Source organism: Arvicanthis niloticus, chromosome X, assembly GCF_011762505.2.
Source record: "Arvicanthis niloticus isolate mArvNil1 chromosome X, mArvNil1.pat.X, whole genome shotgun sequence".
Lineage (NCBI taxonomy): Eukaryota > Metazoa > Chordata > Mammalia > Rodentia > Muridae > Arvicanthis > Arvicanthis niloticus.
Genome location: NC_047679.1, coordinates 41,394,642 through 41,408,941, shown reverse-complemented (window position 1 = coordinate 41,408,941; position 14,300 = coordinate 41,394,642). Strand labels below are relative to the sequence as shown.

The following is a 14,300-nucleotide window of genomic DNA, read 5'->3' as shown; positions in this document are numbered from 1 at the left end:
ATGGATACACACATAAAATATGGATAAAGCGATGCAGAGTATGTAAACATGTTATCTTAGAGACATACAAAAAATAGATGTCCATATAAACAAAACATTAGTCTAAGGTTACATAAATAAATAGATATATAGCAACTGTGGCAAAATGTTGAATTAATTACAATTTTGTTATAAATCTGGAGTATTTCCTAAATAAAAAAACACAGAAAAAAATCACATATAAATTATTAATATTAACAATGAAATCTACTTTTAATGCTTGGGAAATGTTTGGTATTTTAAATAAAGCAGTGGAAGAGTGGGTTTGAGAAGGTAAGGAGTTACTGGCTCTGAAGAATTCTTAGGAATGAATTTGCATGAAGATACAGAGGTCTGGAATGTCAACAAGACTAGTTTTGTCCATTTTTATTTGTCTCTTCCAATAAAATGTAAATTCCATTTGCATAATCTTCCAGTAACAACTGTATAGAATACAAGTAATGGAAAAAGCCTTTTCAGTAAGTACTTTGTGCTCAGAGAGGTACAGTGCTCCCTCCTGATCTGTCAGGGGATGGGGGTGGTTACAGGATCAAAATGACTGCTAAGGCCCCTTATATAAAGTATTTTCATAGAAACCATATGCATTTTCCCATATACTTTAAATCATTTCTACATTATTTGTAATGTGTAATACAATGTAAATGATATGTAACTAATTCTTATATTATTAAATTCAGAAAATAATGATACCAAAAGGTCTATATGCTTCATTACAAATGGATACCTTCCCCAAATATTTCTAAGTTTGGTTGGTTAAGTCTATGATATGGTACTTGCACATGGAGACAGCTAAACTGTAGCTGAATCCTTAGACAAATAACTTGGTATGACTTCTACCATACCTCACTTGAAAGAAAAGCACTGGAGTTATGGATCTCAAGAATACTATCTTCATCTAGAATATAACTCAGCCAATCTCATCTGTACCACATCTCAAAAGTTCAAAATACAAGAACACATATCACAGTTATTTAAACATTTGGAACCATCATTTTAAAAGGACCCTTTTTCCCCTTTATTAAATAAAGTTGGTTTACACAGTTCAAGAAAAAGCACCCTTGAATTTAGTCTTTTCTTTCAGAAACCAAACATTGCAACAGATCCTATCAATTTTAAATGGGCAAGTTATCTCTTATCCTAACTTAGGCACTATCATATAGCACTTTTATCTCTGTATTCAGTTCTGACAGAACATTCTGGGTTCTACAATTAATCAGTACCAATGTGCTATGTACTTTAATTTGAGTGCTATAACAGGTATGATGCCTCTTAGGTGTTGACACCCTAAATAATTAATACTTCTAAGCATCCAGAGTTCTGAGGCTCACAGCTAAAATCCATGATTTAATCTCTCATGCATGACTTCAGAAGCAAGGAGAAACCCTGAAGTAGGAAATAACAGAGATACTAAAGCTCATTTGTTTTCAGAATTCATTGACTTCTCAAAGCTGTGCAGTATGTTTTCATTCTTGATGCTATTATTTTCACTTCCAACAGTCCATTAGCTGTATTCAGATCTCATGTACAAAAAGAGATTCTAATGAAGATTGCCCTAAATCCCTGACATGTAATAAAGAAAACTACAGCAAACACATCGCCTTCTGTTTGAGAACAACTAGATCCTGGCTGTCCTATAAGGTTTGCCTTCTTGGGACCTGGAGGTGCCCTCTGCCCTGGTGAGTTTTGAACATCACTGGATTTGCTTCAACTATTCTCTCTTTCCTCAGGCATCCTTATCTTCTTAGAATCCTCATCCACCTTCTTCACCATCTGTGAATCTCTGTTGTCACTCCAATGGTCTCAGTACCCTGCTGGTTGAATTGCTCAAGCCTGGCTACATTTCAGCATAAGCTGTATATACTCTAACCTTTTCAGTGATGTCCATGCACCACGCTTCCAAGCTGAGTGGGAACCTACACCTTGAACGTGTAAATAGAGGAAGAACTTGAAACCATTCCTAATATCCCATTTATTCAACTTTCTTGATCACAATCTCACTCCTCTGACCTCAATCCATCTATTCTCATTCTCTCTCCATCCCCCTCGTTTCTTGAGATATTGTCTCACTATAGCCCTAGCTGGCCTACAATTCACTATGTAAACCCAGCTGGCAGCAAAACTTGCAGCCATCACTCTGCCTCTGCTTCCCAGCTGTTGGGATTGCAAGTGTGAACCACAGATCCAGGTTCACCTTAATCTCTCAATCTTCCATAGTAACACATTCCTACCTTCAACCTTATTTTTCTGCCCTTACAGTCTGAGTTCCACACTTCATCTCTCTTTAGTCTAGGCCATAAATCATCTTAAGAATGAATTCCTACACCAGGCTTTGAGGGCAAACAATGTAGTCTGTCTGTGAATTAATACTAATTTGAAGGACTATTGTTTCTAAGCTGTGGTATCACTCTGTTGCTCAGTCACATCTCAAATTGATCCTTCCCCCTCTGACTCCAGGGTATCCAGGACTGTAGTCATGTTATTACATTAAGATCTTCCAGGAAACAGTGGGACTCTCAAGGAAAATTAGGTTAGGATCCAAGGAAAATAAATACAGTCATATGGTTGATTTATGCTTACTCATTAATAAAAGAGGAGAAATGAGGGAAACACATCAAATACTGGTGACATTCATTAAACATGATTGTCTAACAGCTCAGGACAAACAATAAACATTAACTGACAAGGGCTGTAATAACCATTCATGACATTGAACAATAGCGTCTGCCATGTACTCGTATTGTATCATGTCTGCAACACCAACTATAGATTTCTTGGAACCCAGTCCTGTGTGGATTCCCAAAGAAGAATAAATGACATAAGGCCATGCTAACCACTTACCATTTCCTCCCCAGATTCAACTAACTCTATCCTGAGAGTTTTGAGGTTTAATTGTCACCTTGGCAGAATCTAGAATCATCTAGGAGACAAATATGTAGGCATGTCTGTGAGGAAGCTTTAGACTAGATTAACTGAAATGGGAAGGCCCACCCATATGTAGGAGTTATCTTTCCACTGGCTGGGCTTCTGGTCTGACTATAAAAAAGAGAATGTGAGCTAGTCACCAGCATTCATCTCTTCCTAGTTCGTAACTGGGATGTGACAGGAGCAGCTTTCTGGAGCTTCTGCAGTCATGCCTTCCCCACTGTGACAAACTGTACCCTCAAACTAAGCCAAAAGAAACCCTTTCACCCTCAAGCTGCTTTCCTCAGGTATTTGTCTCAGCAATGGGAAAAACAATGCACAATATTCTAAAAGGTTCATTCCTTTCCCTAATTTTCATTTCTTTTCACTCATCAACTTCCCTTCTCTGAAACTGCTTTCCCTGAAATGGTCTATATCACTCATAGTGATCTCAGTGGCTGTAATTAAGTTTCTTCTCCACCACGCTCACTAAGATTTCATCCTTTTGAGCATATCTTCCTTGAAGCTGTATCTACTTCTCAGTCCTTTCTGATACCATTACTCAAATAGAGGTTGTCCTGCTTAGCCTTAATTGTCAACATGACACAGTTTAGGGTCACCTAAGGAGGGAATCTCAATTCAGATTCCCTGCCCAGATAGACTGGCTGGTGAGGATGACTATGGGGCACTGTGTTGATTTTTAGTTGATGTAGAAGGGCCTAGCCTACTGTGGGCAGCACCATTCCCTGGGCAAAAGCTCCTTTACAAGAAAGCTAGCCTAAGTGTGGGTCTATGCACCAAACAAAGAGCATTCCTCAGTAGTTTCTGCTTCGAGTTCCTGTTTAAGTTCTTGCCCTGACCTCTCAATGACAGACTGTAAGCTATAAACGGAAATAAACACTTCCTCCCCATATGCTGATTTAGGTCATGTTTTTTTGTCATAGCAACAGAAAGAAAAACATAAGCAAAAGTCTTCCCCCAAAGTATTGCAAGCAGGCACCTTTGTTACATATTTTTGATCTCATGTCCTTCAGCAGCCAAATCCATGGATGTGTAATTTAATTCAAGAAGTCTGCTGTTTTCTTAAATGCAATACAAAACAATCAAAGTGTACACTACTGAGGAGCTAGAAAGATGGCTCAGTGGTTATGAGTGTTTGCTCCTCTTGCAGAGGACCAGATTTCAGATTTCAGCAACTGTGTCAAGTGGCTCATGACCACCTGTAATTGCAGCTCCAGGTGATCAATGCCCTCTTCTGGCTTTTGAAGTCACCCATACATATATGTACAGACATATACACAGGCATATATATACATACAAATGATAATATACATAATTTAGAAACAATATAATACTGGGATTGGAGGTATAGTTCTGTGGTAAAATACTTGCATAACACATCAAGGGACCTAGGCATAGCTTAGGGAAAGGGGGGAAATACTTTGCTCTATACTGACAATAAATTTCATATATCTTGGCCTGAACCAATATCCCCTACCTGCTGTATACATCTAAAAAAGATTTTCTTTGGCCAGGTGCAGGCTTCAAATATACCTTTTAAGAAATATCTTTTTAGATCTCACTTGTGATATGACTTTCAGAAGTTTCGTAAAATGAAAGGAGTTAAGTATCCCTATAATGTAACTCTATCATTCCTCTGCAGACTGATTTCTCTCTACCTCTTGCTTGACATACTATCTTTATATTTAATTAACTACACTAGTTGCTCTAAAGCATATATGACACGGGTGTTATAAATTCACTTCATGGTTTATACTGTTAGCAGAAATTTTAACTTTTACAGACACTTAGAGTAATTAACTCTAGAAGGAACTGCTACTTACCCATAGATTCTGAAGTTTGACTGCCAACCACTCGGAGCAGCATAGGCTGACTGCTATCTGACCTCTGCAGAGAGGTAGAAGGAGAGGACACTGTAGTGCCATTCACCTTAGCCTCAGCCTGGGGCTAAAGGAAGCAACATAAGAAAAGTATTATTTTTCATAATAAACTCACAAACACTATAGGAATAGTATAGACTCAGAAAATAGGATTATTATAGACACCCAGAACTCAGACATCATTACCATTCCTACTTAGAAAACTTCCAGAAATTGAAGAATGTGTGGTATTTTATTGTTGATGTGATCTATGGATATATCTTTGCAGCTGAACCGTCTTCTCTTATAAAAATGCAGAAAAATCTAGATACGGCCAAACAAAGATCTAAGTCACTAAATTAAAATGCTAAAAGATTGAGAAGACCAAGTGAGAACAGAGAACATATAAACACCCTGAAGAAGTTATATACCATGATAGAAAGAACATTATTTTATTATTTAAATTCTCAGAAAACCTAGAGCATGTCTGGCTGGGGTCTATTTTAGTGCTGTATCTTCCTAGGCTCTCAGTGAATGTGTACATCTTTAAAATATATGTTAATGATTTGGAGAAGGAAAAAGCCTAAAGGTATACCACAGAGAAAAGACTGACATTTCCTTATAAGATGCATTTCCAATTGGTAAAACAAATGAACAGGAAACAAACCAAAAACCAAAATCACATTGGGAGAGGAAATAATGTGAAACAAATGTTGAGAAGTACTTAAAAGTTGAAGTACAAGTACCTGAGTCCTGTCTTTTGGTTTTGTGTAAAGAAGGAAAGTGAAAGTTTGTAACTAGCCAATATTAGAGAGGTGGGGGTTGCCTTACTTGCTCCAGGAGCTGCCTCAGTCTATGTAACTGAGACTCCAGCTGTTTATTGTGGTCTTCCAGGATTTGCATCCTGGCTTCCAGGCGTCCTTTGTGTTGGCGCAGTAGCTTGGCCTCAGCAATGAGCTCAGCATCCCTGGGACTCTGAGGAGAGGTGGGCATCATCTCAGGAGGAGACGGCAGTGGGGACAGGCCTTTATGCTCATGCTGTTGCTTCAGACGATCATATTCTGCTTGCAGATTCCTGTAAGTATAAGAAGTTAAGAAAGAAAAGGAAGAAAAATTGAGCATCATCAGTAGATTTCATATAACTGGCATACAGATGAATCTGACCACCACAAGACGACAGTGAACAAAAAAAGGCACTAATGAATGGTTTATATGAGGATGATCTTACCGATGTTAAAGGAACAAAATTAAATTGGAAGCTTTCGACTGGTGTGTGAAGAGAGAGATGTTTCTCAGTTCTTTTATGTCATACTAAAAGTCTCATGGGTGCTATGTTCAGATAAGTAAGCAGCAGAAGATTTAATCATTTTGTAAATATTACTTTATAATGTGAGATTAAAATTTTATGCCTCGATTAAGACTTTAACTTTCTTTTAAAAAAATCAAAGTGTTAACAGAAATGTACAATACACTCACACATACTCACACACACAGAGTATGATCATGTGTACCCATAACCCTGCTTTAATAAATTTAACACCTGCCATAATTTCTCCAAAACCATTTGGTTTCAGGGAATTTGTTTTTGCTTGTATGTTATGCTAGGATAGAATCCAGGGACCTGTACATTCCAATTATTTTTTAAGAAACAAAATCTAGCAGCCAAACCTAAAACTATCCCAATGTACCTTATCAATCCCATACCATTCTGTCCTCAGCATCACTGCTAAGGAGATAACACCATACTGAATTCTATGTCCATCAATACCATGCATGTAGTCATGTGTTACATTGAAATTACAATGTTATTACTGTCTATTCTTAGGGAAAATAGTCATTTTGCATGATTCAATCTCACATCATTACTTTGCATGTTCTTAAATATTGCATTTAAGAACTTTATGCTGAGGAATATACATACCGTTATGAGTTGCTTTGGCCTTCAACATCATTTCTGCAGCTGTATCCATGTTGGTACAAAATAATTTGTTACTTTATTGCTATAAGGTTTTATCTTGTTGCTTGAATATGTCCAAATTTTCAGTTTCCCACTATTACAAACCATGATGTAATGAACTTTCTTAACAGCAGTCTCTTTGCAAACCAGTTTAAAGGATTCTATAAAAATACATCTTGATGTAGAAGTTGGGGGTCCATGTAACAGCTTCATATACTGCACCAAAGTGATCTCACAGATGGTTTTACCAATGTACTCTCTCAGCAGTAGGGAATGGAGCTTTTCCTTTACCACACACTCTTATTAAAAAAAAAAAAACCTTGGTGATATCAGACCTTCACATCTTGGACCATCTGATGGCTACATTTTAATCTTCACATTTCTGATCACTGGTGAGTTGAACTTCTGTCATAACTGGCTGTTGAAGGTTAATGTGAAATGTCTCCCATATGAATATGTTTTTAAACACTTGGTACCCAGCTGCTGCTGCTGTTTGGGAAGGTTGTAGAACCTTTAAGAGATAAAGCCTGGCTGTAGGTATTAGGTCAAGATTGGCAGGCCTTTCAGTGGGAGAGGATGCACCTAATCCTGTAGAAAGTAGATGCCCCAAGGAAGGAGGATGTTGTGGGTGGCATCCTCTCAGAGGTGAATGGGAGAAAGAATGAGGGGAAGAACTCCAGGAGGAAGGACCAGGAGGGGGCCGATGTTTGGGATATAAATAAATGAAACAATTAATTAAAAAAAAAGATTGACAGGACTTGAGGCTTTATAGGCAGGGTCTGACATCCTGGTGAATTATTCCATCCTTATTAAATATCTTGATATAGTAGAGATGCCTATCCTTTGTAAATTAATATGTATAGGATATATTAGCTCCTGCAATTATATTAATTTATTTTTAGATTTGCTTATTTTGTTTTTGTGTGAGAGTATTTTACCTGAATATAAATTTTGTATATATTCTATATACATACATATATATTCTCTATATATGAATATATACATATATACAAATATTTTATATATAGAATATATACTAGGATATTGAATATATAATATCTTATACAATATATATACAATATACAGTATAATAGGATATGCAATAGGATATAATATACAATAGGAATAAAATATACAAATATATATATTTGTTAGTTCTAGGCCCTATTGCTAATGATAACACCTACACAATTCTTTGACTATGGAGAAATCAACTTTAAACTGGTACCTAATTAGAACCTTCATCCCTATTGACTAGTTTTCATGGTACTGAAAGGTATGCTGCATGCTACCAAAGGAGAAAGGCTACAAACTCTTTGATCCACAATGGTGACTTCATGCAATAGTGGTACAAAAGTTGTGAGAGTCGCCAACCACTATTTGATTAGAATTAAGGAGCACTCCATAAGATGGAGCCCATTCCTGATACTACTCAGGTGGTCAAGAACCTGAGACTAGATAGACCATGGACCTAGGCAAAAACCAAATACTACTGTTCTGCTGAAAGAACGTAGCAATAAAATGAATCAATGATATTCTTCTATATCCATAGATCAGTATTTTGCTCAGCCATCATCATAGAAACTTCCTCCTGCAGTAAGTACATAGGAACAAATACAGAGACCCACAACTGGACAATGACTAGCAAATGATAGACTCTGGAACACTCAGTCCTTATAGGGATATCACCATCAAATCCTTCTCCTTGACGGTTCAGGGAGCTCTGTGGTTAAGGCAGAAAGATTGTAAGAGCCAGTGGGGATGGAAGACACCAAGGAAACAAGGCCTTCTAAACGCTAGAATACTGATATACATATGAACTCCCTAAGGGTGTGACAGTATGCACAGAGCCTGCACAAGGCTAACACTGAGTGGGGAAGTGTACACAAATTCCTATCTCCAAATGAAAATAGACTACAAAGAAAATATTAGTTTCTCTCTGGGTAGCTGGATACACAAACCACTTAAGGGCAGATTCAATGACAAGCCATAGATGTCTAACAGAAAACAAACTCAGTGGCATTTTTGGAAGGTTTTTGTCTCATAATGCTAGGGTTTTTTTTTTTTTTTAATCTCATAATATATAAGCAAAACAAATCTTTTGCTTATATATTATGATTTCTGGTTTTGTGTTTTTATGGATCTCTCTCTCTCTCTCTCTCTCTCTCTCTCTCTCTCTCTCTCTCTCTCTCGCTCTCTCTGTGTGTGTGTGTGTGTGTTTGGATATGCAACTGTATGTTTCATGTTTCTTGTGCTTTTTCTTTAGCTCTTATTTTCCCTGAATGTTTGCTTGTGTTTTCCTATTCAGGTGTGTGTGTGTGTGTGTGTGTGTGTGTATGCCTATGTATGTTTAGTTGCCTGTTTGTTTCTTAATGAGCAAGAGAGTGAGACAGACAGACACAGGGAGGGGGAGTAAATGGGGAGGATCTGGGAGGAGTTGGGAGAGGAGAAACTTGGATCGAAATATATTGTTTGAAAAACACATATTTTCAACGAAATTTAAATTATATATAAAAAATGTGGTTCAGGGAGATGGCTTAACAGGTAAAGTTTGCAGCCAAACTTGACCTGAATTCAATCAGTAGAACTCAAATAGTGGAGTGTATCAACTTGTACAATTTGTCTTCTGACCCCTGTATGGGTGTAACATGACTCAACGCACATAGAAAATAAATATCAGGGTCTTTAAAAATTAAATTTTTACCTTTTCATTTGGGACTTTAATTTTTCCAAAATCTGTTTTTGTATGTAGTGTGAACCTGTGATCTAAGTTTGCTTTTCAGTCACAGATAAACATTGATAGCAACTCTACTCACTACGTTTCATTTTTGTCATTGCCTCTGCAAAATATAAAGTGTTCATCAACAGACAGTTGTACTTCTATGCTTTCTGTTCTATTCCATTGGTTTGTATAAATTTAAAACAATTGCTGTCTGGTAGGACTTCACATTTCCACTCTATTCTTCCTCAAAATTATCTAGGTTATTGTAATCTCTTTGATCTTCTGTATGATTTTAGTATCAAATTTTCATATCTTATGAAAATCCCTGATCATATTTTGAGTTTGAATTATATTGAATTTAGATCTTAAACTGGGAAGAACTAAGTTTTATATACTTGAGTTTTCACACACAGGAATGGTGCAAAGCTCCTCATTATTTTTCTTATAGCTAAAATATTTCATATACATAGTTTTGTGCATTTCTCTTTTTTTCCTTGTTGATTTTCAATGCTTTTTGCTATTGTTGTTTGAGACAGGGTCTCACTCTGTAGCCTTGGCTGGCCTTGGAATGCTGTACATAGACCTGCATGGCCTCACATTCACAGAGATCCTCCTGCTTCTGCCCCCTAGTGTCTAGATTAAAGGCATGGACCGATTAATGATTTTTTTTTTTAAAGAAAGTTTGGGATACATTTGCCATTCTCTGCATCAACAGTATACATGTATATATTACTTAATTCATTTGCTTATATTTTGTAATGTTAGTGACTTTTAAATCCAACACATAGTGATTTAGAGGTACAGTTTTTCTATTTCCAACCATTTTACTAATGATTTTAGTATACTTTTTAATTCAGTTACATTTTATTCAGAGAATACTGTTTGATAATAATCTAAATACAATCTAGTTCTAGCTCAGAATCACTTTTTAAATGATTAATTAATGGTATGTATGTTGTTTCTCAAAAGACAGTATCTATACATAAAGTCCATTAATTTTGTTTGAATTGTCTGTGTGTTTACTAAATTTCTGATAACATGCAGCTAATCAATTTCTTAGATGAATGTTGAAATAATCTGTTAGTTTCTCCTTTTGAATTTATTATAACCTACTTAGGTAGGGATTTATGCAGTTATAGGCATAAAGACTTAGATTGTTATTTATTATTTTCCCTCTATAACTATGCCACTCAGTTTTGGTTATAGTCAATTAACATTCAAGGGAATACAGACAATATTATGGAATGCAAGTATCTCAATGCTAAGATATACAATTATAATATACTGAGAATACAATTACAAAAAAGGATAGTCTGCCTTTGAGAACTCTTGATACCTTTCTGCTGTTACAATAACTAGCAAACTAAAATTTCAGATTTCAGCAAATTTCAGATTTTAACAAACTAAAACAGATTTCAGCTGTTCTTACATAATTTATTTCTCTAGGCAAGATAAATGAAGAGATGCTGGCCATGAGTAAGCAGGCAGTTTCCCACTGAATAATCTATGAGACCGTTAGATTATCTCATGAAGTTTTAACATTAGAGAAATGGCTTGTGCTCCATACTGGTACAGGGCATGCCACAATTTCCAAAAATTTCAGGGTCAAAAAAAATCTAGATTCCACAATGAGACAAAAAAACTCTTAATCTGTTATTGGTTTAGCCTTACCTTGTACCAAACTGCACAAACATTTCAGGAATTTAAAGTCATGCTGGAAATCAATGTTTGATCTTTTTGATTTATAAGAACAGAATCACCAGTCTATACAAATTGAAGTCTCTTGGAATCAATCAAGCTGTTTGTGAAGTGTGTTTCTTAACAATCTATGCTGGTAATACAGTGATACAAACTTCATGGATGTTTACTTTCTTTCAGCAAAACTCTGCATTTCTGCATCTGAACCAAATTTGTGTAGTTGTCCAAATTAATTAAATCTAATTTGTGAGCATTTATCAAGCCATCAGTGAAATGTTTCTAGGAAAAGGAAGCTATGTGCAGAAGTGCTCATTCCACAGCAACAATCTTCATTTTCTTTTCCTTGCAGTTACACACACACACACACACACACACACACACACACACACACACACCTTTTGAGGCTAGAAAGATGCTATTTTAGTTAAGCAGTAAGGGCACTGGTTGTTCTGGCAGAGAACTTAGATTTATTTCCTAGCACCTATCTGAAAGTTCACAACTGCCCTTAGTCCCACTTTCAAGGGAGCCAACATCCTTTTCTAGCCTCCATGATCAGCAGGCATTTGGTGCACTTACACAAATGCAAGTAAAACATTCATACACATAAACAAATATTAAAAGGAAACTACTTTCCTTGAAATGGTAGAACTGATGATGCTTGTAAATTTTTGCTAAAGCTTTTTCTTTGTATCAAATTGGGTCACCTGTGATGCTCTTCATTGAAACACTGTGTCTATATGATTAATTTTGGATGATGTAACAATGTTATTACTGTTTTCTCACTTACTGTCATAAAGATACAGATGGAAGACTATCTCTTCTAAAGAGATCTTCCTTGTTATACTGATTTTGTAGTCCAGTTGTCCACAAGCCTCTTTTTGTGAATTAGCATTTAACTGTCTGTGTCTGAGAAACATGGTTAAGTATATACAACACATTTCATTTCTAGTTTGTTGTCTTTCAGTGACAAAAACTCATGCTAATCACCCAAGGTGTCTCAAAGCTGAAGCATAAAGAACACCAACCACTGTACATAGGGTGTAGGCCTTTTCCTTCTCTACAGATGCTGGCCTCTTGGAAGAGTATTTCATTGAAAACTCACATCCTTTTTAATTCTGTACCAGATTTTTAGTTATTTTTGAAGCATTCTATGTAATTTCACCCATTTTTTTCTGAAAAGCCCCTAAATGTCAAGGTCAACCCAAAGGCCAGTTCTCTACTTCTCTTAATTACTCATTTGTATATCTTGTCTTTCCCCCTTGGCTTTGTGTATACTGTATCACTCAGCAGATTATTCTCCTTCCTTTCCCTAACCTCTCACCCAATTCAGTCAGAAATTTATACTTTGTGGAGTTTACAAAATGTCAATGGCTTTTTTTATTTGCAAAGAGTCATATTTTAGTGACTGGTACCCCCGTATTTATATTTTTGAACATCACGAATGCAATTTCAAGCAATACTTGTTGTAACATTCACTAGACTGTCTTTTGATCGTCGACTGGAGGAGGGTGTGCTACCACTTTTTCTTTTGGACTCTGGGTAAAGGCATGATTGGAAAAACATGTGCCTGGGTTTTCCTTTATATTTGCTTCTTCTAAACTTCTATGTGTGTGTCAAGTGGCTTTGAGACTACTCCCATTCACCATTTGGGAGTGATAGTCTATAACAATATCTTCTACTGGCATCTACACTGAATGACGCAGAAACACCGCACATCTTACCACCAGGCAGTAGGCAGATTATTTCAGATGCTGCTTTCAAGGCTGTGGTGCTGGCCCACCTACCACCTTCCCATGGTCTATACATTAGGCTCATGTTTGCATTTAAGTTGTTGTTTGGTAAAGAAATCAAAATGTCTGTGCTCAAGTGCAAGTGTGTATGTGTATGCATCTGTATTTTTGTGGGGCCCTTATTTCAAACAGTGATCTTGGCTCTGAGTATCCACTTTCTAAAGATAATTTTAAACCACTTTTATGATATCAGGAGCCAGAAGACCACACATTTATCTCATTTATTGCTCACTACCATTTGCTTAGCTTTTCTTGCCATTTCTGGTCCACAAAGATAGTCATCTAATTTTCAAGTTCAGCTATGTCCTTCTCATTTTTCATTTCATATATTAACTGCCACTAGATAAATGCAAGAGCAAAGGACGATGCATTAATATAAGAGCTAATCTCATCTTAATCAGAGACCAGGACATATAGATTTTTTCGATGTATGTCAAAGTTTCCTCAGTATTAATTCATCCCCTGATGTACTACTCCAGTGAGTCAATCAAGCATTCATTCCCTAAATAAAAATATGATAAACATATACCTCTTAGCTTTAGTTAAGCAACTTGATTAACTGTTTACTACCCCGAGGCTTTGATGTGACACATCTTGTTATGCCAAGAGTTCTGATATGAAACTCGGCTCAAGGAAAGTCTCTTCACAAGGTCTCATTTTATAGCCATGGGTGGTTTAGAATTTACTATATAACCCAGGCTAACCTCTCAACCAAAGGTGTGTTCTTTGTCAACAACTAAATAAAATGCAAAGTTGTTTAAGTCTAAATTATTTTTTAAATAATTTATAAATGCTCAGGGGGGTGTATCAAGAAGTATTGATACATGAGGATGAGTATATATGTACCGAGTATTTGCGTGCATATATTTCTGTGCAATGGGGACAAGCCTAATTACTACACAGGAGGACAGAACAGGGTCCTTGATCTCCTGGAAATGGAGTTACAAATTTGTACCAATTTGCCGGGCAGTGGTGGCGCATGCCTTTAATGCCAGCAGTTGGGAGGCAGAGGCAGGTGGATTTCTGAGTTCGAGGCCAGCCTGGTCTACAGAGTGAGTTCCAGGACAGCCAGAGCTACACAGAGAAACCCTGTCTTGAAAAACAAAAAAAACCAAAAACCAAAACAAAACAAAAATTTGTACCAATTTGCCTGGAACTGCTGACCCTTCTCCCTCCACCTCCAAGTGTTGGGATTATAAACATTTGCTGGCTCTCAAGGTGAGTTGCTTTAAATTTTCAGTGCAAGTACACAATTTACTCATTTTAACAGTTGCTTACAAATTTACATTCCTAACTGATACATAACAGCTTCT

The 14,300-nt window shown here is 36.5% G+C and overlaps 1 protein-coding gene across 16 annotated transcripts in view; it reads right to left on the bottom strand.

Moving 5' to 3' along the window:
- Dmd (dystrophin) overlaps window positions 1-14,300 on the bottom strand; it is a 1,571,027-nt gene that overhangs the window by 21,388 nt on the left and 1,535,339 nt on the right. For all 16 annotated transcript variants that reach the window (XM_076918257.1, XM_076918249.1, XM_076918252.1 and 13 more), the window contains 2 exons: window positions 5,652-5,895; window positions 4,785-4,908 (listed from right to left, as the gene is read on the bottom strand). In XM_076918257.1, the coding sequence (XP_076774372.1) occupies window positions 4,785-4,908; window positions 5,652-5,895 (368 nt within the window). The remainder of the gene's footprint in view (window positions 1-4,784; window positions 4,909-5,651; window positions 5,896-14,300) is intronic.